General features: G+C 43.0%; 1 protein-coding gene across 1 annotated transcript; it reads right to left on the reverse strand.

The window, feature by feature from the left end:
* Positions 1-3: 3 nt before the first annotated feature.
* Positions 4-27,998, reverse strand: tesk1b (testis associated actin remodelling kinase 1b). Its single transcript, XM_015027936.1, has 11 exons — positions 27,766-27,998; positions 26,499-27,151; positions 11,505-11,626; positions 11,320-11,368; positions 9,796-9,942; positions 8,938-9,020; positions 3,997-4,087; positions 3,453-3,536; positions 2,379-2,465; positions 1,943-2,042; positions 4-1,855 (listed from the first exon to the last, which is right to left on the reverse strand). Exons 2-11 carry the CDS (start codon positions 26,688-26,690, stop codon positions 780-782), a joined length of 2,031 nt encoding a protein of 676 aa, XP_014883422.1. The 5' UTR covers positions 26,691-27,151; positions 27,766-27,998; the 3' UTR covers positions 4-779.

Consider the following 27,998-nt stretch of genomic DNA (forward strand, 5'->3'; position numbering starts at 1 on the left):
CAGTACAGTCCATCTTTTTATTCAATGCCATTTTAAATAATAAGAATCTGTACATCTCTTAAGCAGGTCTTTGACCATTCATTCCCAAATATAATGATAAACAGTTTCCTTATTAACAGTAATACAGCTGAAGTGGTGCAGGCAACCAAAAGGGCCAACAACAAAAACAGTCTGAACAGTGTACAGCACACTCGTCCTCACACACACACACACACACACACACGCGCATACCAACAAACACTCCCCAGAAATGATCTGTACACCTCTTGATAATTAAATGCATGAAAACAAAACTGCCTGCTCTTTCAGAAGCAGCACCAAACATCAAAAATAATTATCATTGCAACAGTATTAATACTAAGCTCAACATTCCTCATTTCAGCATCATCAGTCTCATCCGGCATAATAGTCATTAAGATCTGTACATTTTACAGGATCTCGCTGCCACAAACTGGAGCGCTCGCATGCTGACAAAGAGTCCGATCAGTCACATCACAGGCTGACATCAGGTGTTGGGACGCCCTGAGTCCAGCAGAGGGCGCCCACCAGCAAAGTCTCACAGCGTTTCCTGGAGAGAAAGTCGTTTCTTTTAAGTCTGGACAGTATTTTAATGAACTCATGCAGACACACAAACGCCTGTGCAACAACAACAAAAAAAAAAGAAAACAAAAGATGTGTCTGGAAAATAAGTATTGCTGCATTAAAATCTGTGCAAATTTTAAGAAGACCCGCTTGATTCCCAGGGAAGAGCTTTGCATTTGGTGTTGACGGTTCAGGATTTATGTTTGAGCTCCTGGCAGGGTCAGCCCTGGATCCAGGCTGGCGTTGGTGGTGTTGGGGGAGGGCGGCAGGCCCTTGGGTCCCGGACAGAGGAGCCCGTGCGACGCCGCGTGGTCCCCATTCAAGTTCTTGTAGGGGTTTCGGCGAGGCGGGGCTCTCAGACACACCGAGGGGAAACGGAGTCCGGCCAGGCAGCAGCCGGGACAGGAGATGACCTCCTCCTGGTCCAAAGAGTGTCCGCTGCCGGAGCCAAAGGGGGACGAGCCGGCCGGGTCGACGGGCGGGGAGTGGTAGCCGTTGTTATTGGCAGTGGGAGTGTCCATGGGAGCGCCCCAGTCGAGCGGCCGGCTCACGATCACATTGTGGTTGTCCAGATTGGAGAGGGGCGGCAGACTGGGAGGCCCGTTGGAGATGGCCGACCGCCAGCCGTTTGTCATGGAAGATGTGGAGGGATTAATGGGAGTCGAGGAGTGAGAGGGAAGAGGGCGCTTGGAGTAAAGGGGTGACGAAATGTCCTGCGTGTCTGGGGAGACGGTGCAGTCCATGGGCTCCTCCTCCATGTCCTGCTCCTCCTGGTCCGCCAGATTCAGTGACATCAGTTCAACCGGAAGACCCGAATCACCCGTCAGAGAAAGAGCTGCCTCCCCTCCCAACAAACTGTCCTCCTCGCTCCCTCCGCCGTTCACATTGTCGACCTCAAACGTCGACTCCTCCTCCGCCAGGACGGAGTTGGGCGCACACACCATGTGCGGCGGAGGCGTACACGGCAACGAGTGGCACCGCCTGTGCCGCCGGGGCACGTCAACCACCTCGCCGTCGGGCGTGTGAATGTCGTCGCAGTCTGGCGGAGGGGGCAGGGTGAAGGTCAGGGAGATGACCGACTTGCTGGGCGTGTCAAAAAGCTTGATTTTCCCTCCTTTGAGGTCCTCCCGCTGCGAGAAGGGGTTCACCCGGGCGGAGGGCGCCAAGGCGACGCAGGGGAGCTCGTCCGGAGGGTGCAGCATGTCGGACTTGCTGCGAGAGAGACGCGGGTCGGACGTGTCACAGAGGGACGGCCTTCGCAAAGGCCCAACGGCTGGAGAAGGGATTGTACAGAGAAAAGCCTGATTAAATATAGGAAAACATCAGATTATTGTCACGCGGCGCCCAAACGTCGCCTCACTTTTCACTGGAAGTTCGCCTCTCTGCTCTCTCTCGGATCGTTTCTTCTTCTCCAGTTCGGCTACGATTTGGGAGAAAGACGGACGGAGTCTCGCCGACATCTGAGAACGACACACGGACACGGATGATTAAGTAAGACAACAAACTGAGACTCTTCTCATTGTAGTTTTATTCCCTAGTGTCAATTTTCCTTATTAAATAAAAGCAAATGAATCACATTAATTTCATGTTTTTTGTCCAAATACAACAATCCCATAAAACCATCCTTGTCCATAACTTGCATTTATATGAAAGTTACATCAAGTCCAGCTCTAACGCTTCCTTCAGCTTCCCCTACAGTCATAGCAGGAGATATGCAGATATAATGCGGACAGCAGAATGTGAAGCAGCCATATTAGAGATGGAGCACATGTGTGTATCTAATGAGCGTTTCATACATTGCAGCAAGCGATGGCCAAATCCAGGAAGTAAGGTGGACAGTCTCCAACCATCTGCTGAAAGGCCTCGACGTCCAGCCCAAAGTCCTGAAGGAAAACACACAAAAGAAAATATTCTAAATGGCTTTCTAAAAAGATCCACTGTGGTTATCGTCCAATTTCTCTAAATTTTAATTTCTGTCAGATAATGGCTTCAGCCACTATACCGAGTGGAGAAATATTCTTATCATAGCCCCACAGGAGTTGAAATAAAGTACTGAAACACTTGCAGCCAGAAATGTAGGCAATTTCTGCAGCTGCGTATGAATAACAGGCTGACAAACACACCAGCTGTACAGATACTGAGAAAAAGCCACAGATGAAATTTATAATAAAAGTCTTAATTTAAAGCCAATTTCTGAAATTTGTTCAGAGATAACGGAAAACTGTCAATTTGACTTACGACCACAAAAATTGAACTTACTTGCATCACTACCAAAGCATCCATCCATGTTATCAAGAAAGTAAAGCAATGTGTGCATATCAATGTATGCAACAATAATTCAGAGAAATTTATGAAATTTTACAGTATTTGATTGTTTTTGAATTGTGCAATTTCCAGTGAGTGCAACAGATCGTGTGTGTGTGTGTGTGTGTGTGTGTGTGTGTGTGGTTTTGCTGTTTTTCCTGTTTAAACACCATATTCAAAACCAAGTCCAAATATTTATGTGGTCAGAGGCCACACAAACTGTTGGGTCAAGCCGAGTTGATGCTGCGCGCAGCACAAACACTCGCTTCAGTTTGAGGCCTATATCAGTATTTGAATTCTCAGTCGAGATAGGAAAGCCAGCTTCCCGTTTGTCCAAGATAACAACCAGAGAGAAGATGACGAAACGATAAAGCCGTGACTTCGCTTGAAGCGGCTCCAGTCATTATGACACCGCATTAAGATTTCTGCCGATCTCAGCCATGTAGTGTTCAGGCTTCAATGTTTTTCCTCATGAAGACGGGTCTGGTTCAAACAGGATGTGGATGCGACGCGCAGCGCAGTGGGGTTAAGCCGCTCGGCTCCGTCATGGAAAGCGGAACCGGTACCTCAGTGCGTGGCAGGATATCTGGGTCGGCCTGTATCCTCGCGATGATCTCACACAAGATGATCCCGTACGCAAACACATCCACCTGCAGCGACACCATGAAATTATTTATCAAGAAAAAAATGAGGATAAAGAAACAATAATTATCCATTCCTCTAATTTCTTAGCAATACAATATATTTTTTGTGCAAAGTTGGTATGTTTTTACAGATATGCAAATTCATAGATTAATAGCAGGTAAGAGTATATCTGCATTTAATATACATAAAAAGGGTCAACATTTAACGGCAGTGTTGAGTGGGAATTTCCACCAAGCGCTACAATTACAAATGAGTAAATATTACAATTGCATAACCTGTCTGTTTGCTCTCTCAACAATAAAATGATTTACACATTTATTGCTTTACCTCGCTGCATAGTTCCATGGTTTATTCAACCAGCTGTTTTTTAAAATTTATTTATTTTTTATTACACCCACAGTCGACATTGAGCTCAGGGAACAATCTTCAGCTTAAAGAGTGAAGGAGGTCACTCCTCTTCAGTACCTTTTCATTGTATACTTCTCCTCTGAGCACCTCTGGGGCCATCCAGTAGGGGGAGCCAACAACTGCCAAACGCTCCTGGACTTCCTCCTCACTGCAGAAAGAAGAAGAAAGATGCTTAAACGGGAGCTTTCAGATGCTAACTTTCGGCTAAAAGTATTAATATAAAACTCGAATGTACAAAGAGGGCTTAAAATTGAGTTACAACAAACAACAAAAGCTTTAAACAAGGGAAAATAAATACAAGCTAAGACCAAGTTGGGCTGAAATTAAAATGAGAATCGGAATGAAGCTTTAACTTTCAGAGTCTTTGATTAACCGAGCCTGGAGCTATAAAGGTAAAGTTTCAACTTTTTTAATATGATGACTTAGTGCTTTTCTTTTCAGTTCATCTTTGGTTTTGACCGTCCACCACTCAAAAAAAAAAAAAAAGTTTTTCCAGTTTTTCTGCCTGCAGCCAACATTTACTGTTTATAATTGCGCAAAATTTGCAAAGGAAGATGAAGAGTGAAAACAATGCAGTTAGGAGAACTACAGGAACCCAATGTTCACCTGAATTCAGTTGAAACGTGGATAACCTGTGGGATTTTCTAGCCGTTGTGATGCTAACTACTGCTAGCAATACAAAGAGATAACCTGTGTAAACAAACTATTCACAATAGTCTCAGTTCTGTTTTTCATGTCAGCCAAAAAGTTTCACATCTTGGTCTCGTTTGGCCAATAATACTAAGAGGTTTGTGGTTTAAACTTATAAAAAACGAACATGTTTAGGCGCGACAAATACAAGGCACAGCGCAGCCAACAATGTACTTGGACTAAAAACAACAAGCATCATCTAGATGTCAATTTACTGCGTGTGGCAGGAACATCTACCACATTTGGACTGAAATGTATAATTATGTGTCTGTATTTGTTTGTTTTATTTGTTTGTTTCAAGAGACATGCTTCGGGTGAAAACATTTTACCGTCTCATGCGGGAAACGACGGATAAAATTAGATATTTACTTGCACTGTATCAAAAAAAGTTTCTCATCGACATTAAATTAAAACCAACTCTGCTGTAGGTCAGAGTTGGTTTTGTTTTGTGTTTTTCATGCGCCCAATATGAAAGATATTTTTCAGATTTGTTAACGTACATAATTTAGACTCGACTTTTAAACTGTACAACTTTAGCTTGTTGACATTTTTGGCCCTTTCCTCCCAGTAACTGGGTCAAGTGCGCCTCCATTAGCTCAAGTATTGTAAATTAATAATGAGAAATATAGAAAAGCTTGGCAACTGTTTAAAGACAATTTTAGTATATGCAAACATTTCCTTCTAAAAGTAAAACAAGAAATGAATGCACAAAACTATTGAATTTAATCAAATTGGACATTGATTTCTGTGGAAGAAGAAAAAAAAAACGATTCAAAATTAATATACTAATTTGCAGGAACAAGCATAACGCAGAATCTTCCATATCCTTTACAATGAGCATCAAGACCAGAAGTAGAGGAATCAACTTCAGATTTGTTGGAAAGCATCAACTAGAATAAACTGCGGTACTTGCAAGGCAAAGTAAGCAGCAAGTAAATAAATAAAACGCATAAAAACACTCAATCTGATTAACACAGAGCCAAGGCAAGAGAGGTTTTCTGAGGTCACTGTTTATGCGTTTGCCTGCGCTTCTCCTGCGTCTAAGAAACCACAATATTTTCAGTTATGTTGAGATATTGTTGTGCAACTTTAGCAGAAAAAAAAAGAAGGAAGGAACTGAAGAATGTTCAAGAGGGACGATGTGATTGTGCGCACGCACACACACACACACACACACACCCTCCTGCAGGCAGCTACTTCCTCCCCGTTTCTATTTCCATCTGCCACGGCGGGTTATGATGCAGCAGAAAATCCAAAACAAGAGCCGAGACGGTCATGGCTCCCGGTGTAAACACCATTTGGAGAAGTGGACTGGCACAAACGAGATCGCGCAGAAGACAGAGGGAAACCGATTTGACCGACAAGAGTTGGAGTAAAAACAAAAAAAAAAAAAAAAAAAACCAAGGGGGACGGGGAGCAGGGGAGGAGGGGGGAGAGACTGGAATAGTTTGACCATATTTGGAGCTTTTCCTAACCCCCCCCCTCCTCCTCGACAGACTCCTCAATCATCTCCGTTGCTTCCCTCATTCTTTCTCCACTCCATGCCGTTTTTTGCAGACGAACAACGCAAACACGACGTCCACTCTGTTGGTGTGCGTCGCTGCAGGAAGCAAATGTGTTTGAGTAAAAACGAAAAGCAAACACGACCTCGGGGATGACAGCCGCACAATCCACCAGCTGCCGTTTAAAAAAAAAAAAAAAAGAATGGAGGCACAAGTATGCAAAAGTAAATAGTGGCCGTCATTCAGGTGGCGAAAGAGAGGGAGAGATGTCGCATTTGGGAAATATCAGGCCTCGTTTTCAGTTTCCCTCCTGCTCACATTTTACTAGGTGATGCACACAGAAAGCATTTAAAGCGAGAAAGCTACGAGCGGGCCCCCGGCCGCGGCGTGCACTTGTGTAAACATGAACGGTGGCTCGGCTGAAGCAGAGGGAGCGGAAGCAGAGCGCACTATGAGGAAGGCGAGTCAGGCTGCAGGACGAGGCGTCTCCGACTCTGCAGAGCTAAAAAGGAGGAAAGGACACAACTCTGCAGGCAGAAGCTTGAAAAAAAATCCTCTCTAAAATAAAATATCTGGCTACATTGAACATCTAAGAATTTATTAAACTGACGTGTGCTTGTTTAAGAATTAACTGCTTTTTAAAAGCTGATATTTTTAATCAAAATTTGACTATCCAACCTTAAAACCATTAACATTATGCACAGATTTCTGATTTTCCTGGTTCATGAGTCCAAAACAGCCAAGATGTTCAGCTCTGCAGCAGCAGCTGCTCCGTTGGCAGAAGACTCAAAAGTTGGATGTGAAACCTCCAATCTGGAGACGGTTTAAAGGTCAGTTCTGCTTCTTTTAGGGTCAAGAGTTTTACCACACAAGCTACAGTTTTCAGCTGAAGCAAAAGAACATTTTCTGTAATGCGATTAAGAGATTAATTTATACAAAAAATCTTAAATATGCAAACTGATGGGCAGTTTTTTATCTTTTGTGGTAAAATGGGAGCACAATAAGTATTATCACAGCTTTGATTATTTACAATCCAAGATGACGACCATGATGATGGTGAGGGAGCAATTATTAGGATGCCAAAGGGAAAGGAGACGGCAATGAGAAAGATGAGAAAGACGAGGACGACCAGAACGTGGATTAAGGACTTCAATGTGACGACTGCGTAGAGGAAAATGGTAAGATGAGAATTACTGTGAGAACGACTAGGACGACGACGGCGCTGATTTTCTACCGGGCCGATCAAAGAATTGAAGGTGAAGTTGTGGAGAATATTCTGCGCCGTTTTGCCAACGGCAGCGGAGGACGTGAACAAGGCCACCGTGTTGACCACGGAATTAACAGCCGCCTCGTTTGGATCGGTGCTTCTCTCTTCGCACCGTAGGATGTGATCGTCTCGTGATCGGAAGGTTGTAGGTTCGATTTCTGCTTCCGTCATGTTGATGTCCAAGGCTCTTAACCCCAAGTTGCCTACCGATCAAGTTGCATCGATGCATAAATGCGAGTACCAATGGGTGAATGTGACTCTAGTGTAAAATGGTAAAAGTGATTGGAAAAGCTCAGTCCATTTACAATTTGTTTACGGCTCAGAACATTTCCGGCACATTACATGCACCACGGACAAATGTTAGCGATTTAGTAAAGTCCAAAATCACAACAGAGTCTCCAGGAAGGAATCGTTTCGAAAGAACGAAGGAAATGGCGTAGGATAAGAGGTCATAACAGGCTATCATGACTAAAGATAAATAAGGGACAATGACGGCAATGCTGACCAAGGGTCAGGCACCAGGTAGGATTATGCGTGATGAAGACTACGCCGAGAACGACGCCTACAGCTATGAGGAAAACAGCAATGTTTCCTCTGACAAAAAAATTTAATTTCAGCATCAGATACCCTGAAAGTAACTCATGGATGTTTTCCTAGGACTAGAACTGCAGCTTCTCGTGTCCATGATCGTCACTTCTGCAGCTGCACAGATTCACTCGCTCAACACCAGATCCAACTTTGGATTTAGTGCTTCCTTTCCGGGACTTAAACTTAATCGCTTCTACATATGATCTCAGAAATATGCAAATGTGCCAGTAATTTTCTAAAACGGTGACTTTACACAAACCAGGGGAACACTTGCTCTCATTCCAACGCTTATGATTGCAGCCAAAGAGATTTATTTTACAAGCAGCATTTTTGAAAGGGCGACTTTCCTGAAGCAGTTTTCCACATTGTGGTAATTCTGGTTGCTAAGAAGAATCTGATCTCAAACCAATTCTGGAGGCATGAAGTCACCAAGAGAGAAAAAACCTAAACAAAATAAAACTTCTGTTTTTTGTCAAACAGTGCAGAACGACTATAAATTACACGCGGCGTACAAATGTGATTAAATGCAGCTGCAAACACAGGAGCAGATAGCATGATGGGAGCAGCAGAGCAAGTTGGGCGTCATCTGCAGCGTGACTCAGAGCTGTCAATATTTACTCCGTCTGTCCGTTCTTTTATTTGAGAGAGCAAACGGGGGTCAGACCGCAGTATTTGGAGGAGGCGACTGGTGTCTGCATACCATTAAAAACTAAATCTACTGTGATTAATGGTCTCGTTTTTTTGTGACTGTGTCTCATCTGAATGTGTCCAAGGTTGGATGTGGAGGGGGGAAAAAAAAAAGAAAAAAAAAAAAGGAGAAGTTGAGTGAAAATATTTTCAAAAGATACGGCATGACCGATATCGCACAAAGAAAGAAGTGAAGGAATGTGATTTATTGAGACTTATCTAATCGCAGAAAGTTTATAGATGGTTACGTTTTTATTGACTGACCTGTAATCTGGGATTTTCTCTGCCAGGCCAAAGTCTCCCACCACAGCTGAGCACATGCCGCCCTCCAGGCGCACCAGACAGTTCTGCACACAGGAGGTCAGAGGTCACAGTGGTTACCGTCTAATGCTTCACATCCAACAACCCAGACGGTGTGATCACCTCCGTAGTGATCCGAGATGAGGCGTTCAAGAGGTTTTAGTTGCCATAACAAACTTTAACTGTAATTTACTGAGCTCTTTAAACGACTAGCAAGTAGAGCCTCATAGTGGAAGTGAAAATAAATTTATGGTTTACAATTTCTTGTTTTTAACACGTAGAATGCTGGTACTGCTAAATAAAAGCAAAAAATGCTTCCAAAAGTCAGTGAACGCACAGTACACGTCGTAGTCTACATAAAAACAAAAATGACAATTTGTTTAACATTAGAAATTTACAAAAAGAAATCTGTAAGATGAATTTAAGTTTTATTTTGACCTCTTATTGAACCAACTACAGATGTAAGGTATTTAAAATTTAACACTGATCCTTTTAAAATAATATAATTTTCTTTAAACTTGCAGACTTGGCAGAAAACTGAAACTGCATCAAAGAGCCTCTTCTGTAAATCAGCACAATCTGGAGGGATTATGCTGGGATTAAAAGTCACTTTTAGGCCAATGAACTTCTCTGATCCGATTCCAGCATATTGCCGTCACAAATCTAGAGTTGGAGCAACATAGCATTGTGGCGACAATACTTGAGGGAAGCCTTTACCTTCTGCAAAAAATGTGTCTAATGTAAACAACAAAAAAACAAAAAGGGCAAATCTGCATAAATTCTCATGCATTCAGTAACCTTGCAAGCAGTGTCGATGCTAACCTTGGAGGTGAGGTCCCTGTGGAAGATGCCCTTGCTGTGCAGGTACTTGAGTCCGCGGGCGATGTCCAGAGCCAGGCTGAGCCGCGCGGCCCATGACAGATACACGTCACTGCCCAGCAGCTGCTCCAAGTTACCACCGTTGATGTACTGGACCGCAGGAAGAGAGAAAAAAGACAACAAAAACGTGTTCGGTTTAGATTTAATAACCTTTTGCTGAACTTCTGATATGAACAACCCTCACAATGCTGATGCAAAAGAACGTAGGAGTGCGACTACTGATGACAATTTTAATGTCCTATTGGCTACTTATTTTAGGTCACAATTATGTAGTTGCAGTTTAATAAAAATTCTTCTGCAAAAGTTTGAATTGCTCAGTTTGAATTTATAACATTGAAAGCTTATGAAAAGCTTAATCTAAATAAAGTGTGTGAGCTGCAGCAGGAAATGTGCAAACTCTCCACATCAGAACTTAGGAAATGAGTTGCAAACTGAATCACAAGGTTGCTTGAATTTCCTCTTTTATTGTCAACTCGTCTTTGAGTGTTTATCTCACAAACTGCCAATTCATTAATATTAAAAAAGAAAAAAAAAGAAAAAAAAAAGGAACTAAAGATCAGGCCGCGTGTCGAAAACACACAGCGACATGAAAACAAGCTCGGGCGCAGGTGACGGGGGTGTGAATGCATCAGATCTCACTTTAAGTCTTTGTGTTGCTTCCTATTTGCTGCTGGGTAACTATGGTAACCGCTGGTGAACCGATTAGACGCAAAGGAACAGGTGACACAAGCCGCCTGACCTCTGCGTGTTTATTCAGGTGATTCTGTCTCCTTGGCCTGACAGGGACAGATGCTCCATGTTTACTCGACAGCAGCTCAAGTTCAGAAAGAAAAAAATGCAAAGTTGCTGCTTTTTTTTTTTCCTTCTTTTACTTAATTTGCAAAAACAAAAAAAAACAAAAAAAACAAAACAAAATAGATCAGACCCAGAAAGAAGTGTGGTCTTGAACTATTGTCATTCAGAGGTCCACAAGTGGTCCCCATGCTGCACTTTGTGGAAAAACATGAAACTTGGGCCATGGTGAATTCAAGCCAGAGGTGTTCAATCTTTCTCCACGAATATCCAGATGTGGAAATGTCAAAATCAAACTCCCCATTTTTCCAGACTGCAAAGGGACCCTGAGAGTTGAAACAGGTTTTTGCTAAGAGCTTATTTTCTTTTAGCTCCTCTGAAGTGGTGGGCCACTTTTTCCAAGACCAACACCAAACCGACTGCTCTGTAAATGCGACAGAGTTCGCCGTTCACACAAGAAGCCAGGAACCAGAGTTCTGGCTGGACATCCTGCTAACTGATGCAGGAAATCATCTCGACACGTCAGTCTGAATACAAAAACAAGCGTGAACTTTCTCCTAATGCCAGTTTGATGCGATAAAGAGCAATGGCCTGGCAATATGGGTGAGATTATAGTCCTGCTTTTTAGGTAAAATCATGGCGAATCCTAAATGAAACATGCAGTCAGGGCCTCACCTCTGTGAGAGCGTGCAGCTGTCCCTCATGGACACACACTCCTATAAACCTGCAGGGAAACATAGAAAACAATCAAAACCACACTTTTTTTTTTCAAGGAACTAATTCAATCAACACTTAGTAGAATATTTACATCTGATGCATTTGCAGGTATCTAAACGTACGGCGATCGTCGTTTGAGTTACCTGAGTATGTTGGGGTGCGACAGTCTGTTCATGAGCTGGACCTCCCTGAGCATGTTGGCTCGGTTGCTGGCCAGGATGTTCATCTTCAGAGCCATCACCTGGCCCGTTACGCGGTGCTGCACCTGGGAACGCAGGACAAAACGGGACCGTTTCAACCTCGTCGTGTACAAAGTTACAAAAAGAAACGTTCAAGCAGCAAGGAAAAAGCGCCTTTATTTCGTGCGAGCCCAACTGATCTTAAGAGTAAAAACACAGAAACAAAAACATTCCCAAACTCGTGCGTGTGGAAACTCTGTGCTGCTCGATTTCTGGAGGCGGGCCAGGAAACATTAGCAGGTCGGCTGCACCATCAGCTGCACTTTCTGGCCAAACCTGCTGCCATGGCGATGGCGCCGTCTGGTATGGTCACGTTGGAGACGCGACTTGCTTCCTCCTTCTCCCCCCCAGCCCCCCCACCCCCTCTGCACTCCCAGGACATGCATTTGCTTGGCATGCATTTTGACTTCTAAAAGAAATTTATGCCAGACGGATATGACAGCTGAACTGTTTGGCACAGAGAGAAGTCAGTTTTTTTTTTTTTTGTTTTTTTTTTTACCGAGACCAGAAGTGCAAGCAGAAACGAGGAGGAAAGCTGTGAGAGCAGCACAACGGAGCCAGATGCATTCTTGTAAACTCTTCACTGGCTGCATTTTCCCCGCTTTAGTTTCAGTGGAAAACTTTAAAAAAAAAAAAAAAAAGGGAAGAATTGCAGCAAAAAAAGTTCAACGCAGAATGAACCGAGGGCCGACGGTACAGATGGTTTGATAGATTGGTGAAGAGAATAACCCAACATGCCAGCTGGTTGCACAGAACCAGCTGGTTATTCAATGCTGTGGAGTTTAGAGGAACTGGATGGAACAATACAGCACTCAGAAACAGTAGAAGGAGCTTTTTATTCATGAAATTTAACGAAACCAAGTCTCTGCAAAATTGCAACATCATGATTTTTTGCCCCAGAGAGAATTCCAGGAAGGAAAGTCTCCCTCATCTAAAAAAAACCTGTTGGCATGCGATGCCTGGAAGCATCACTTACACTTTAGTTGGTCTAAGATGAGTCAATTTATAATCAAAGAAAAATGTTACAGGGAAGAACTTTTTTTCATGTGGTTGCCCTGCAGACTACAGAGACTGGATGGTAAAAGATTTGTTTTACAAAACAGGAAAATCAAGTCTTCCTCTTATTGCAAAATTTACTTCATAGAATTTATGGCACAACAATCCTCTCTGTGTTTACTGAATCATAACAGCCGTTTGGATTCAGCCAACAGGTTTGCCGTTCATTTCGGGTTTTTACGTCTTCATACTTTTAAAGTTCTGGTCGTTTCCAGTGGTTGGTGTTGGAATGGGTCGTTGTTGAAGTGCAGAGAGATTCATCAGGGCAACAGTTTCATACTGAACCCACCGATTAAGGTCCTTTAAATGAGATTAAAAAGTCCTAAAGCAATCCTTTTTATCTGGCCATTTCTCCCTGCACATGTTGCTGTCTACTGCCAGTCAGCTGGCTGAAAGAGTTACTATTGTTTGCATTTGCAACATAATGCATAACTTTTTTTTTTTGCTCAAGGTCATTGTTCACAGAGAATGTCATACTGCCTCAGGTCTAATTTGCTGTAGAGAAAATTTTAATTTGTAGGGCAAATAAGTATTTACTTCTAAGATGGAGCTCAAAGTCATTCTGGTTGGATCAGGGGTCAAATGTCAGATTTCACCAGAGCAGTGGGTCCAAATGTGATCAGAACCAAAATAGATGTAAACATAAAATCTTTGGAAAATCAAATGCACTGGAGCAAATGCTTGTTTATGGGTATGAAATGGAAATTGTGACTTGGTCACTAGATCCGTTTGTGTCCACACAGCCACTACCGTTTCTGTTTTCCTGCCTCTTGCAGCAGACTTGTTTGGACACACGAGGGCTTTCTACACACCTTTGGACCCGTGCAGATGACAACATTCGGGTCGCATTTCGACACCGCAGCAGCTCCTGCACAGACCCGTAAATAATTAAAATTTAACAATGCGGTCCTGGAACCGTTCCGCTCTCGGTCTGACGGGCCGTCGCACCTCGACTAATCTGGCCCTGATGACCGACGTGACGAGCTCAGAGGTCAGGGACCCACATGTGACCCCCGAGGATGTAAACAGCCTCACAGGAGGATAAATACCCGAGAGTCCAAGGATCCTTTCCAGGTCAAAGGTTAAGCGTCTTCAAGGAGCCCAACAAACTTTTATTTTAGCACTTGAACGAACTTGTAGTAAAATACTAAACTGCCATTCATATCAGAACTGGCTTATTTCAAAAATAATGAGGTAAGGATACAAAATCAGCCTCAGCTTGGGTTTTAATTTCAAGGAGAAACTGAATCTCTTTTGCGATGTTAGTTTGCCAAAACAGAAGTCCGCCCTGCTGCCAATAACAAACCGTTATTTACATCAGCAATCAGGAGTTGTGACCTTAATGCTTGACTGTATACCAAATTTCCTCCATGCTAATAATAAAGCCAAAGGGGCACAGCAGGGTTTCGGATTGCGCCTTCATTAGCGAAGGCAGAGTGTGTAATGAAGGAGGAGGAGGGTCAGAGAGCAGAGCCTCCGAGCCGCGACACTGGCCTAGATCTGAGTCCTGCATCCGTGTTTACGCGCGCGCACGCATAATCACACGCGCAGGTCGGCACAAAAGAAAAGGACGTCGTTTGTTCTGAGGAGGAGGACAAATCGCAGCCTTCTCAGTCAGGCTGCAGGATGTGCATGAACACACACATGCAAATCACACTTTGAGGGCAACGAAGCCGCCTTCTGTTCAGGTGGAAAATGAAGCGGGAGCAGAAATGTGCAGGAACTGGAGCCTGTTGGGCTAATCTTACAGGATGAGTCAGATTTGTGGGGAGGTGGGCAAGACTGCAGTGGCCTTTAGCACTAGAGGGGTGTAAGAAGACGAACTGAAGGGCGCAAAAGTATTCCTGCACCTTGAACTTTCACACGTTGCAAGTGCAAACTTTTGTGTCTTGTAAAAAGATGTGATAAACAGAAGAGTATAGATTAAATGACAATAGCTAAGCAAAACAGACAAGACTAAAATAAAATGGCATTAGATGCTGAATGCTTTTTGCGACAGTTTTTAGAGATTCTATAAAGCATTATAATGTCAGTAGAAACTGAGCTATTGGCTGGTTTTTATCTGTCTGGTAGTAAGCCGTATGAAAACAGGAGGATGCATCGCTCCATTTATCTCAAAGTCACAGCTGGTGCGACTCCAGGCTCTGTACTGGGACCAGAACAAAACTGTAGAAGTGCCATGTATTTGAAGTAAACCCGTCTTTGGACCATGAAGACATTGAAACAAATAAATCTGCAGCGAAACTCAAACATATTCACAATTCAAACAGAATAGTATGATTTTTTTCATACACATTTGTTTGGAAAGGCTTTAGGCAGAAGTATAAACTTATTTAATCCTGCTGCCTTTTTCTCTTTTACAAAATAAATAAAACTATTTCTTCAACAGAGAACATACCTAAGCAAACACTCGTCCACAAAAAACTGAGAATCCTCCACTGAATAACCATTTAAAATGACTTTGTCTCATTTTAAACCGTTGCATCTTTAAATTGTTTCAGTGTTTAACCTGCTCCAATTTTCTTGTTCCCGTCGGTTTACTAATGTTTTCTAACAAACCTTTGCATATTTGACAAATTGATTTATACTGTAGTCTAAATGCACACAGGCAGAGTATTTACCAACTATGCAACATCTGGAGACAATTGGCTGCAAAGCATTTTATTTAGGGGTATTGAAGGAAACGGGGGGGTGAATATGAATTCATGCTACGGTGAAAGTGCCGTTCCTGCAGCTCTGCAGCTAAAAATCACATCTGCCCTCTATTCCCTGCCCACATCTGTCTTCACACCTCCTTGTAGAAATACTTACATGCTCAAATATAATCCAGGGATTAGCAACCCGCCACACTGTGACTCACGCTGCAGACTGGCTGCATCGCACACATGCGCCAAATGCTGATGCAGCCTCGTTCGACCCAGCTGTTTTGTTCTGACAGATTTTAGCCTCCAAACAAACAGGCTCTCTCACTCGTCATCACTACAGCCCGACTCGACGCGGAGGTCAGAACCGAGCCTTTTCAGACGGCAGCAAAACAAAAACGCAGCGTTTGTGGCGTTTCTTCCACACGTCTCGTTCCCACGGCCTTAATGGCCCCGGCTGCCGACTCGCCGCTGGAATGCCCGCGACGTAAAGCAATTACCCACAGGCCCATGCTTCACTCTCGCACACAAACACGAGTTCAGACACACCCCGAAGCTCTCCACCAAAACACACTCGGCCTTGTAAAGTGCTGCCGTCAGCAGACGAAAGGTCACGGGCGGCGCGCGCTCGTCAGCCAGCGGCTCCGCGAACTGGACCGACCCAAAACAAAGAGAGACGAGTGCAAGAGGGATGCATTAAAGCTTTTATAGATGCGATTCTAAAGGAGTTTTTGATGCTCAGTTAGTTGGAGTCATATTGAGAAATGTGTTGTTTTTTTCTGAACTAATGAGCTTCCAGTGAAGCGCTCTCACTTCTGGTCAGCTGCAAATGGAGTTAAAACCACTTTGCTGAAACGATGTGACGACTGATTCAATAAGACAGCAACTGAACTTGGAAGGAAAGAAAAAGGTTTAAAACAGAAATACTGTATTTATGTAAAGGCAAATATGTTGAAAATAATATTTTAAATTGTGACCATTTTCTAGGATACATCATCTCTTTAAATTGTTAAATGCAGAGAGAGAAAAAGCGTAAAAATCTAAGATTAAAAACTCACTGCAAATGTTTAAGTTTCACCCAGTTTAAGCCATTAAGAGAGGGTTTCTGCAAAGGATTAGGGGTTAATAATAATTGAAAAAAAAAGAAAAATCAAGTCATAAATCATTTTCCAAATCCCATGAAGCCGTTCATGCAGATTTTTCGCCAATCTATGCAATAATTTTATTTCCTCATGTAAAGAAAGCCACACACTGCTCTCACCTTGCAGGGGAGACTGCAACCATCAGCATAAATAAGAAAACCATGTGTGCTGAGCACGTCGCATGGTTCGCTGGTGTCGCAGAGGGAAGAAAATGTGGTTGAGTTCAGTGACTTCGCCGTTGGCAGAGGGTCAGCTCTGAAAACCTGGTGGCTTTCATGGTTTCTGCACCACTTCCCCCCCAAACGGCAGCAGTAGTCATTCATCAGAGAATACACGACTGTAGAGTTTCAGCTGGAAAGCGTTGTGGCGGTAAAGTAGCGACAAACCTCCCTTACAGACCGTGTGTAAAAACTTTGTTAAAGTCTGGAGAGGCTCCGCCCACTCTGCAAATTTTAAGAAAATCACCTGATTCCCTGAACCGGTCGGAGACTCCACCTGAAATTCTGCTTTCGCTTTAAGCAGCATGTAAATGTGCCGGCGTGTCTTCATGCAGGCGAGCGAGACGACAAGGAAGTCGGGAAAAATGGGGTTCCATCAGCCAGTCAGCAGGGAGTGCTGGCTCTGTTAGGGGTCAGAGGTCAGATTCTGGTAGTGGAAGTGATGTGCAGCAGTGAACCACGATCCTTCCTCAAACACGGGAAGAAACATGGCGGCTCACTGGAGCTGAAGACAACAGTTTGGTTAAGTCAACAAAACTCGGCAAGTGATAAAAATTTTAAAAACTTAGAATGACGGAGTGTAATACTTTAAAATAAGCAGACATTTCTCTCTTATTTTAAAAAACTACTGTAAATTTTTTTAGAAGTTTGATGCCAATGTGTTTTGTTGATCTTGTGTTTACATCGTTTTATTCAGGATTCTGTCCGTTTCTTTTTATCGTCGCCTAATCATTTTAGCCGTTTTATTGTGTCTGATAAAGACTTTTCAAAACTTTAAAACAACAAAGGCAGCCTGGTCACACGTGTCATTATAAAGAGACGGGAACAATTACATGAAGGCTTAAAGGGATGTGTCAACAGGAACGCAAGTGCCAACAGGTCTTAGCTTACCTTTTCAGTCATCGGTGGCTCATGCATTCCTGCTCGCTTGCTGCCTGTAAATCACTTCTTGGCTGCTAGATTTTATTACCCATAATGCAACACTATTAGATAAATTATTTTAAAAAAGAAAACAAAGCTCATGAGTTCTTGTCTTGTAGGTTCTTAGGGTGTTTAGTGAGTAAACGGGTACATCGATTGCTGAAAGTCAACTAATTTAGTAATTGATTAAGTGTCAACTATAGAATATAGACTCAAAAAAAAGAACATATTCAAAGTGGGAATTAAGTCAAAATTTTACAAAACAAAATTATAAATTTTGCATTTAAGATGACACTTTGCCTATATATTTAAACTAAAACTCCTTAAGTGGGATAGTTTTAGCTCCATTCATTTCAGATTCACTGAAAGAAAGTTATATTATTGCATTTTAGGCAATATTTTTTAAAAAGGAATTGAATGATTTGTTTATGCATCTTTTAATGTATTTCTAATATTGTATAAAAAGGCTAAAATGGCTAAATGAACAATCTGTACCATGTGCAATTTTTTAAAATCTGATTAATCCATTAATAGTCGATAGATTAATTGATTGTTAAAGTGATTGGTGACCTTAAACTGCGATCCAAACAGAACATTTTACGACACCAACAGATAAAAAAAAAATGTTTAAAGGTTATTTCAAGATTACTGAACTGATTACAGTTTGAGCTGCAGATGCTACATAAGCTAACCAGCTATTTACCACATGCAGTCATGCTTTATACGAACTATTCCTTTAAAAAAAGAAACTTGACCGATTTCTAAATCTAAAAAAGGTGGTGAGATTTTACTTTGCGTCCCTCACACCCGCCAGTTTAATGTTTCATAAATGAGATTCTAGAGCTAACGGGACGGACTCCAGAAAACAAACGAGCTCGGCTCCATCATAAGCGCATTTCACCACGCAGACGCCACCGTGGGCCATTTGTTTATCTTCTCACAGGGAGTGGTCCTCCTTGAGGTTTAGCTAAAGACTACAGCACTGCCAACAAGTGGACGGGAGGAAACTCTCATTGTGAACCGACGTAAACAAACATCAACCATCTCTGGAGATAAAGCTAGAAAAACTCTGACGGAAAGGAAAACTTGGGTGTTGGGCAACAGCTGCACAAACCATCTTCCTCCCGGGTTCGGTAGAAATGCGTAAACCTCCCCCCCCCAAAAAAAAAAAAACAAAGGTTCAAGTAAAGACAGGCACACACTCTGGCCTCCTCGGTGCTTTCGTGTTTGTGCGGCAGTGCAGAACACAAACAAAGCCTGATGGCTTGTGCAGCAAGTGGCAGCAAAGCAGGATCCAACCGACGGCAGCAAAAACGGTGGGATGAAAAGACGAGCTAGCGCTAGGCTAAGGCTCTGATGTTCAAGTCTGCACTGGCTCTGCAACACCAACACCCAAAACGCAGAGCAGCCGCGTAAATCCCGAGCGCTGGAAGCCGATCAGGAGACAGCCGCTGACGGACGGCGACTTTGAGGATCAGCTTTCCCCCCCCCACCGTCGCTCCTTTGTTGCCGACGGATTCCTCCCGAGCTGAAATTCTTCCAGCGATCGGGGATTTGCACAAGGTCAAATCTCAACTTGTCCCGCTGGGTGATTTCCCGCACTAAAACAATCATTATCTCTTTCGTTTTTGGGGAGTGTCGCTGTGTGTGTGTGTGTGTGTGATTTAGTTTCCACAGACAAAAAGAAAAAGGGAAAAAAAAAAGAAAAAACAAAACAAAAAGCAGATGAATGAAATATTTATGTCTCGGGAAGTTCATCAACTGTCAGAAAATTATTACTTTTGTAGTTCCCAGTCAATCACTCAATCCGAGTTGCACAAATCTTAAAACAAAATCAAAGAAATTACACCAAGTAGATCTGAAGCCGATAATGTCACTTCTAATAAAGTTGACGGTTAATTTGTGGCATGCTGAGCAGCCGTATAAACCAGGATCTGTAAACCCACAGAGGCGACGACACCAGAGATGTTTTTTTCCTCCACTTTATCACAAGCAGCCGACATGCAGACATTAAGGTTTTCAATCATGGTCACTGTGTTCTGTCACACTAATCTCCTCTTTATCCCTTTTCTCGTCTCCAGTTCATCATCAGATCATATTTTAGAGGAACCGAGGCGCTGGTACGCTTGTTTTTCCCTCTCTGTTGCAGCCTGTCATTACAATAATGCTCTCTTCTGTGCTTTGCAGACTCCAAAGATAACAAGCAGAGGCCCAACCCTGAGCCTCGCCGACAGTTTCCTCAACATCGTTATGAATTTTGGATGAAGCAAAAGCTGGGCGAAGAGCTCAGCAGAAACCGAATGAAGCCCCTAAAAGACTCTTCGCTTATGAGGTCCTGGATGTTCCATGAAAACCGTTACACTGAAAATGAATGGGGCTTTTTTGGGGCCCCTTTTAATTTAGGCTAATAAAACGTGATACGGGAAACAGCAAAATGCCCCAGGGTCTTTTTTTTTTTTCTCCAGCTATAATTATAACCCTGCACCAGTTTTCAGCTGAGGTGCTGACAAATACACAATCTTAATATTGAATTAAAGAAAAGAAAAAAAAAAACAATGTCTGAAGACTTCTTGGCGTTTAATGAACTCTTGCAGCCATTTGCAAGTACTTTATCAAGCAAGCTTTGTGGAAACGCAAAAATATGTTTACAGGGTTTAAACGGCACTAAAAAAGGAGAACTGAATTAGTGGCATTTTGACACTTAAAAACTTTTTTTAAAAAGTTAGTGGTTGAGAAAACATTTGTGTTAAAGTCAGTTTTTTTAATGCAACGCCTTTTTCCTAAAAGTAAACAAGTTTTATGCATGGTCAACTCTGAAGGCAGTGTCTTTTTTTTTGTTGTTGTAAGATTTTGTGGCAGCAATAGGCTTTACATTATAGAACATAAAAAATAAAAAAAAAGGTTAAGCTGGGTGGTGATCAACACACACAGCAAAGGTCACAAGGTCACGATGTTGGACAGCCGCGCTGAGGATGAGCCTCGACCGCTGAGCCACCCATTGCAGTCATTTTTACATAATTATGCTGGAATACATTTGCAGAAAGAGAAAATATTTGTAAATTACCAACAGCTGGAACATTTATGTACCCAAACTCTACCGCTGTCCAACCGTGACATTTTCTGTGCTCCTCCCGAACGTTGTGCCACAACTGCAGAGGACTTGCACACAAATACAAACTTTTGGTGAATGTTTATTCTTAATTTAGAAATGTCGAAGACATTGAGAAGCATAACATTTTGCACCTTTATCTGACAAATTAGCCAAATTGTGACGAATGCATTCGTTAGCGTTAGCTGGAATAAGGGGCATTTTAAGGCAGCTAATGCTACTGCAGAGCTAACACACAAAAGCTAATGCAGTTTGTTTAAAAAAACAACCAACAACTTATTTTAAGCAAATCCAACTCTATAGAGAGAAGAGCGCATGTGAAAGCCCAGCGCTAAAATCATGAGAAAACATTTAAAGAAAAAAAAAAAAAAAAAGAAGTGATTTATGGTGGTCCAGTAAATTCTGCAAACAAGACAAAACTTAAATCCATCAGGAGGTTTGTTACGCAACATCAACAGCAGGTGTTATCTGCATTAGCAAACATCTCGTCGATTATCAGGAGAAAGGGCTCAAACATGACGCGATAACACGGTAATCCAATTAGAAACAGATCCAACTTGTTCCTTGTAAAACTCGCAGGCCTGTAAAACGGCGAACATGTAATCGTATCCTGCGAGTTTATCTGAACTGCTGACTGACGGCAAATATTATTTCGGATTGATTATTGCTCTTGGAGCTTCGGGTTTCGGAGTCTGACGTAGAAATGGGAGGAGAAGCACCGGAACATTTTAGAGAATATTCAAAAACGGCACCTGAAGGATTTGCCTCCCCCCTTTTCCCCCTACGATTTAATGCCTCCACCCCGCCGCCTCCGTCCCCTCAGATTGCACAATTGCACTCAGACGAGGTGAATAGCTGCCCGTCCGCCTGCAGCGATCCTCCATTGATTTGCACTCAGGACTGGAGCTCGACGGCAGCACAAGGCGGGAGGCCAGGCTCTCTGTAACCAAGTGCAGAGCATCCATTTCAAAGCAGCCATCCTGCACATTAAGTGGAGCCTAAATTCATTTAAAACAACACCCGTCTCAGACAGTTTGTTCTGCACAACACAGTCGAGCCCATTTTCTCCAAACTCAACCAGGATACAGCAGCAACCGTCCAGTCATGCGTGTAGACAAACTTTGAAAAAAAAAAAAAAAGGTAACCGATAGCCACCGTGACAATTTTGCATTTATATTGCGCTATCAAAAGGCAGCTAAGTGCCAACCTGACAAGCCAGCTGTAAACATGGTTGCATTTGCATGTTCATTAGAAATTCAAAGGCCACGGCGGAGGGAGCGGCCTCAGACTGAAAGGAGAACAGGGACAAGAAACCAAAAATTAAAGATTCAAGTTTCACCCATGCTTGGTGACCACTTCTGTGTGAAATGAGGTTTAAAAATGGGCACAAAAAAAAAACCAAATACAAGAAGTTTGATATCAAAATGGGGAACAACAAGACAGTCCCATCTGACGACATCTGCAGAAATGATTCAACACGTTCAGGAACGGCTCATTTTAGAAAAACAGCAAAAGAAATCTCAAGATATTAGGCACCGATTCTCCACTTTCTCCTCCAGGGACTCCCCATCACTGCCTTTACTGTACAATTTTCAAAAGCATGCAGAGCACACTTCTGTATTAAACAAGATGCTGCGTTTCTAACGAAATCGCTTCTAAATATAGACATACTGACATACTTTTGTGCCAACGTGACACAATGAAACGATGGGAACCTGAGCAGAAAAATCTTAAAATAATCTTTGCTTAAACCATCGTAATTCAAAATAAAGCCCATTTACAAAAGGAGAGAGACAAATCTGTCAACTGTAACTCTGCAGCCCCGATTATTCGCGTCCATCACCACATAATGCTGAACTTTAAACACCGGGAGATGCATGCATCGAGCCACGTGCAGTAAAAACCACGAGTCACCGTAATAGAAAATCAATGTGAGCAAACGCGTTGTGCAATAAAACTGAGAAATAAGATAACGTAGCTGTCTTTTAAATTCATCAATAAGACTGTCTGCACAGATAATCCTTCGGTCAACAACATGTTGATTTTTCCCCCTCGTTACTGTGATAAAGAACGAAACATTGCAAGTTTATAAATGATTCAATTTTCTGGATTAACTGGTCAGACGAAAAAAAACTAATTTAGCGTTTACACACAAGTGTTTCAAATTATCAAATTAAATATGTTCATAACGAAATTTGGGGAAAAGAAAGAAAAAAAAACAGTTAAAATAAAAATATGATCTCATCTTAGAATAAACAAAGCTCCATTGTATTCTGATTACCTTAATTGCAACTATTTTATCCCTAATAAATAGACATATTTGCACGCCTGATGGGAACTTCTTTAGAAAAACCAAATTATTTACAAACTGCAGGACGAGTACATCTAAAGTTAAGTTGCACAATATCAAGAAAACATACATTGCATTATTACAATGCAGTTTCCCCCATTGTATTATAAGCCTGGCGGGCCACCAGGCTTTACTTGTGCCCCCACCAGGCTGAGAATTGCTTATTTATTTAAGTTTTTTTTTTAATATTTGCATTTTCTAAGACTTTATAGTTGGTGTTCAGGTATTAATCTACCAATAAAACATAATTATCAAGTGATATTTTCCAATTTATTGTAAACTTTAAACATTTTTTAACTCAAAAACATGACTGGCCGCTGGATGAATGCCTGCAGAGCGCCCAACCACCAGGCTTGGCACATTTTCTGGAGGAAAACCTGCAATGACATGTTGCTTTTCCATTTGAGAAGCTAAAATGTACAATGAACATGGCAGTGAGAACGGAGTCGTCTGTTCAAGGATATTATTGGCATACGTTACATGAGTGCATCGCTCCATGTAAGGTGCAATGTGATTGTGATGTTATATACATTGTCAAGAAGATGCATCTTCTCAATATTACCATTATTGTCCAGTTCTAATACCAACTGGACAAAACAAAAAAAGGTAACACTTTATTTGAAGGGGTGTGCATAAGACTGACATGATACAACACCTGTTATGAACATGAATGAGTCTTTATGAATGTCTGACTGTTGTCATGAAGTGTCATTCGGTAAATAATGACACTTTTAATGCAAAGTTGCTCTAAAAGTTGCATTGAAAGTCCATTAAAAGTACCAACGTTGCATTAAATTGTCATTATTTACAAAATCATGCAAAGTTGGCACTTTTAATGGACTTTCAATGCAACTTTTAGAGCAACTTTGCATTAAAAGTGTCATTTACCGAATGACACTTCATGACATCTGTCAGACATTCATAAAGACTTCTTCATGTTCATGACAGATGGTATGTCATGTTTATGACAGTGTCATGTCAGTCTTATTCACACCCCATCAAATAAAGTGTTACCAAAAAAAAAAAAAAAATCAAAGTTACAAATAATTTAAAAAGGTTTAAAAATTTATTTTTTCTACCTCATCAAGTCTTGGAGACTTGACATGAATAAAAACTGGAGGCAATTCAAAGGCTTCATGTCTTCCAATCGCTTCTCGGGTTACCCAACTCGCCCCTTCGTCAGCCGCCCTTTGTAATGCGCCATTTTTAACACCGTTATTAACGAGGCATTCCTGGCAATTAGGTTCTATGGAAGTGAGCAGAAGCATGTCGTAGCAGAGGACGCAGGCTGCTGGCCCACACAGAGAGCGGAGCGTAGAATTACAAACACACGCTCACCTGATCTACCTGCGCAGACCGTGTCACATTACGCACAAAAAAACATCACAAATATCATCGTGTGACAACTGATGCATGATGAAAGTTCAATGGGACGTTGTTCAGAAACAATTATTAACCACTAGGCCTCTTCACTCTTACCCATGTTTGGTATTGAATGCAGCGGTTGCCATAGTTCACACTCGTTTCACACAACGTGAAACCTCACGTTGGTCAATAGAGATGACAGCAGGTCAATACCTCAACCTGCCTGGTCAAACAGTCAAACACACGCATGGCTTTAATTAGGCGTGCATGTGAGATTCTCACGGTAATTTGGGGTAAAAAAAAAAAATTAAAATGGTGCCGTTTTCACTATATTTACGAACATTTCAAATTAAAATCTGCAATATAATCCAATTTTTTTAAATTTACAAATAAATACAAAGCAATTTACCATTCTGCTGCTTGTACAACACTGACTGTTACGGTTTTACTCTGCATAGACTGACACAAGTATAACAAGTTCATATTAGGTGGGCGGGTTCCCAATCTGGCTCAGTATTTATGCTCATCATAGTTTGCCAACTGTCTTAAATCAATTTAGTTTCCAAACCAAAGGACTGCCTGCAACTTTCATAACTCAAAATATTTCAAAACAAGCAAATTTGTGTCTTTTGATGGGGATGAAAAAAAAGCAACAAGTTGGGGAGGGGCAGAACAGTGTTACGCCTGGTTTATTTACGCTCATTTGCATCTCGTACACGTGCACAGTGGGAGACGCATGCCCATTTTGTGACGCAGCATTTACCCGTGTAGTCAGAGTCTGGCAGGTACTGAATGGCGTTTGACTCGAAGGCTTCAGGCCATACAAACAGCGTCTTAAGACAAAAATGTATTCTCTTGGCCCTTTTCCCTTCAGTACGTTCTCAGTTTGAGCGCCTACTGCTCTAGTCGAGTAGCACCCACCACTAGAGTACTACAAGGTACCAGTCAACCCAAGCGACTGGATCGGGTCATTTTCTGTTACAATTGAGAGCCACTTCAGTGTGGGTGGGCTTGTTACAGCAGCGCAACCCGAAAAGCAACGTGGTTTGCATGAGACACAAACATCATGACAATGATGGAGCAGTGGTAAAGCTGCTGCTCAGCCTGTTGTCAATCGTCAGAGTCAAAGGAACAGAGCCAGAAAAGGTTGAGAGACGAAACATTCTGGATAAAAGTTTGGAAAGCCGTAGAGTGGTATCAAACCAAAAGGGTACGATACCACTCAGATGGCTGTCCTGACATCCACAGTTTAAAACAGAAAACGGCATACCCATCAAGTGAGGGTGTAAAAGTCAGAGACGACGTTCAAACCGAATCCTCTTGACGCATATGGTGCACGAAGGTATAGTCGTGACTTTGGTTATACCACGAGTTTTTCAAACTTCAGCTTTATCACATGTGATTGTTTCATAGATCTTCCAGCATGAATGCATTCCTTATCAGTTCACACACCTTCCTTTCCACTGAACAGTGTGGAATGAGACAGATGATCTGTGAGAAAAAAGTTCACAGATCATCTGTAAATATTCTACTGCTCCAAGTGCCAACTAGAAACAACCAATCAGAGCAAGGAGGCGGGTCTTAGCGCTGTCGATCACATTAGTGTGGAGCTGCTTAGCCCGGTGCTCTTTGCTGCGGCTTTTCCCATTAGCAGATCCTGTTGCAAATGCTAAGACTAGTTAGCATATCCACTGACGACAGTGGATAAAGGGTTTTCCTCCATTAGCACATTTTAGCAGCGAGTACATGAGATGATGCTGACTGGTTGTTTTTGGTTCATAGGAGTGCATTTCTATATCTAATTTTTTCAATCAGCTGACCGGCAGTGCGCAGCAACAAATACAGATACAACTTTTACAGGTTTAAATGTAAATCGTTGGAAACAAACTGCTTTTAAACTGTTTTTCCTTTTTTTTTAAAGAACAAGCTGAATTATTCTTTAAAATTTCCCTTTTCAAGCATGCAAAAAACTTTTTTTCCGATTAAAGAGGTAAACATTGAGTGCATTATGTCTATAAAGCTTAGTTTTAATGAGGATGTGAGGTGAAAACCGCCCTGATTCTCAGGAAAAAGGGTGCGCTCTCCTCTCGCTCACCTTGAACACCTCGGAGAAGAAGCCAGCCCCGATCTTCTCGCAGCTGAAGTCGTCCAGGCGGGCCAAGGTGGACACGGCGCTGCGCAGGGCCCGGTACGAGGACGGCCGGATCCGGTTGGTTCCGTGGACGCTGTGCATGGGCGGCTCGGCGTCTCCCTCCCGCTCCTCCGGGTCGACCCTCTCCGTCTCCATCTCTGACGGAGGAGGTGTGACCGAGTGCGTGGTTTAAAATCCAGCCCGACTTGTGTTTACATTTCCACAGCGAGCCAGCCGAGGGGCCGCGGCGTGCGCTCCCCCTCCGTCCCCCGAAGTAGGAATGGCGACGACAAGTCCTGGAAACGCGCCGCCGCTGTGGTCAGCGACCGGTCGGACCGAATTCCTCTCCTCTCTCTCCGTCAAATTCCTGCAGCGTGTCCGCCTTCAGCGAGCGGCGCAGCTGCAGCGGTGCATGTTGCAGAGCCAGTCCCACATGCCGTGCAGCAGAGCAGGCCCTCCGATGCTGCAGATAGTGCTGCTGCTGCTGCTGCTGCTGCTTCCTCTGTCGGGTTTCCTGCGGTGGAAAAGGCCGGGGCTCCCTCTCTGGTTCCACCAATTGAATTTCCAGCGTGCAACCGTCCGAGCCGCCTCGCTGGCGCTGCTGCAGCCTATTCGCGCTGAAGAGGGGGGCGGACACACACACGCATACACACACACACGCACACACACGAGGCGTTAATTCACTAAATCATGTAGTGATGCGAGCAGGCTGTCAGCAAAAACTCCAACCCATCCCTGCAGGGTGATGAGCTCCATCTCAATAGAAACATGGGCAAGAAAATCATTAAAAACAAAGAAAAGGTTTGCATGCAAATAAGCGCAACTCCAAAATTAGAGAGAAAGAAAGAAGCTGATAAGGAGACCAATATAATCCTTTTATCATTGCTCGTACTTTAACCCTGCTCCACTCAATTTGACTAATGGTTTTAACAAGTCAATCACTTTACGTGGAGGTTTCAACGTGTCTGCAGCCCCCCAAGGCAAAACTGCCCCCCCTCCCACCTCCAACCCCCTAAGCATGACTGCAGCTTGTAAATTATGGACGCCAGAGTGGAGCGGACTTCGAGGGCTCGTCTGTCACGCAGTCCACGCACGCCCTTCAGAGTCTATAATCTAAGCAGAGCAGAAAAAAAGAAAAAGAATCAAAAAAAAAAAAAACCCGCTGACGCACGACTACCCTGACACGGAGCGGAGACACGCGTGGCTGCCCGCAGAGGAAGAGCCGACTTACCTGGCTGTCCTTCTCTACAGAGAAATGTCCTCCCGAGTCCGTCCGCTGAGTCCCGGTTCGGGCTTCTTGGTTCAGCTTTGCGTTACTAATTTATGTTGTCGCCGGAGCGCCTTCTGCACGCACGCAGGACCCGCTGGTTTCGTTTTACGTCCGCTCTCCGTCGCTCTGCCGCGTCGGCCCTCTCCGTGTGGGGCTGACTGGTCGGTGGAAGCGGAGCGACGACTTTTGCTGCG

The sequence above is a fragment of the Poecilia latipinna genome, unplaced genomic scaffold (assembly GCF_001443285.1).
Source record: "Poecilia latipinna isolate Pla-1442-1.1 unplaced genomic scaffold, P_latipinna-1.0 Scaffold111, whole genome shotgun sequence".
Taxonomy (NCBI): domain Eukaryota; kingdom Metazoa; phylum Chordata; class Actinopteri; order Cyprinodontiformes; family Poeciliidae; genus Poecilia; species Poecilia latipinna.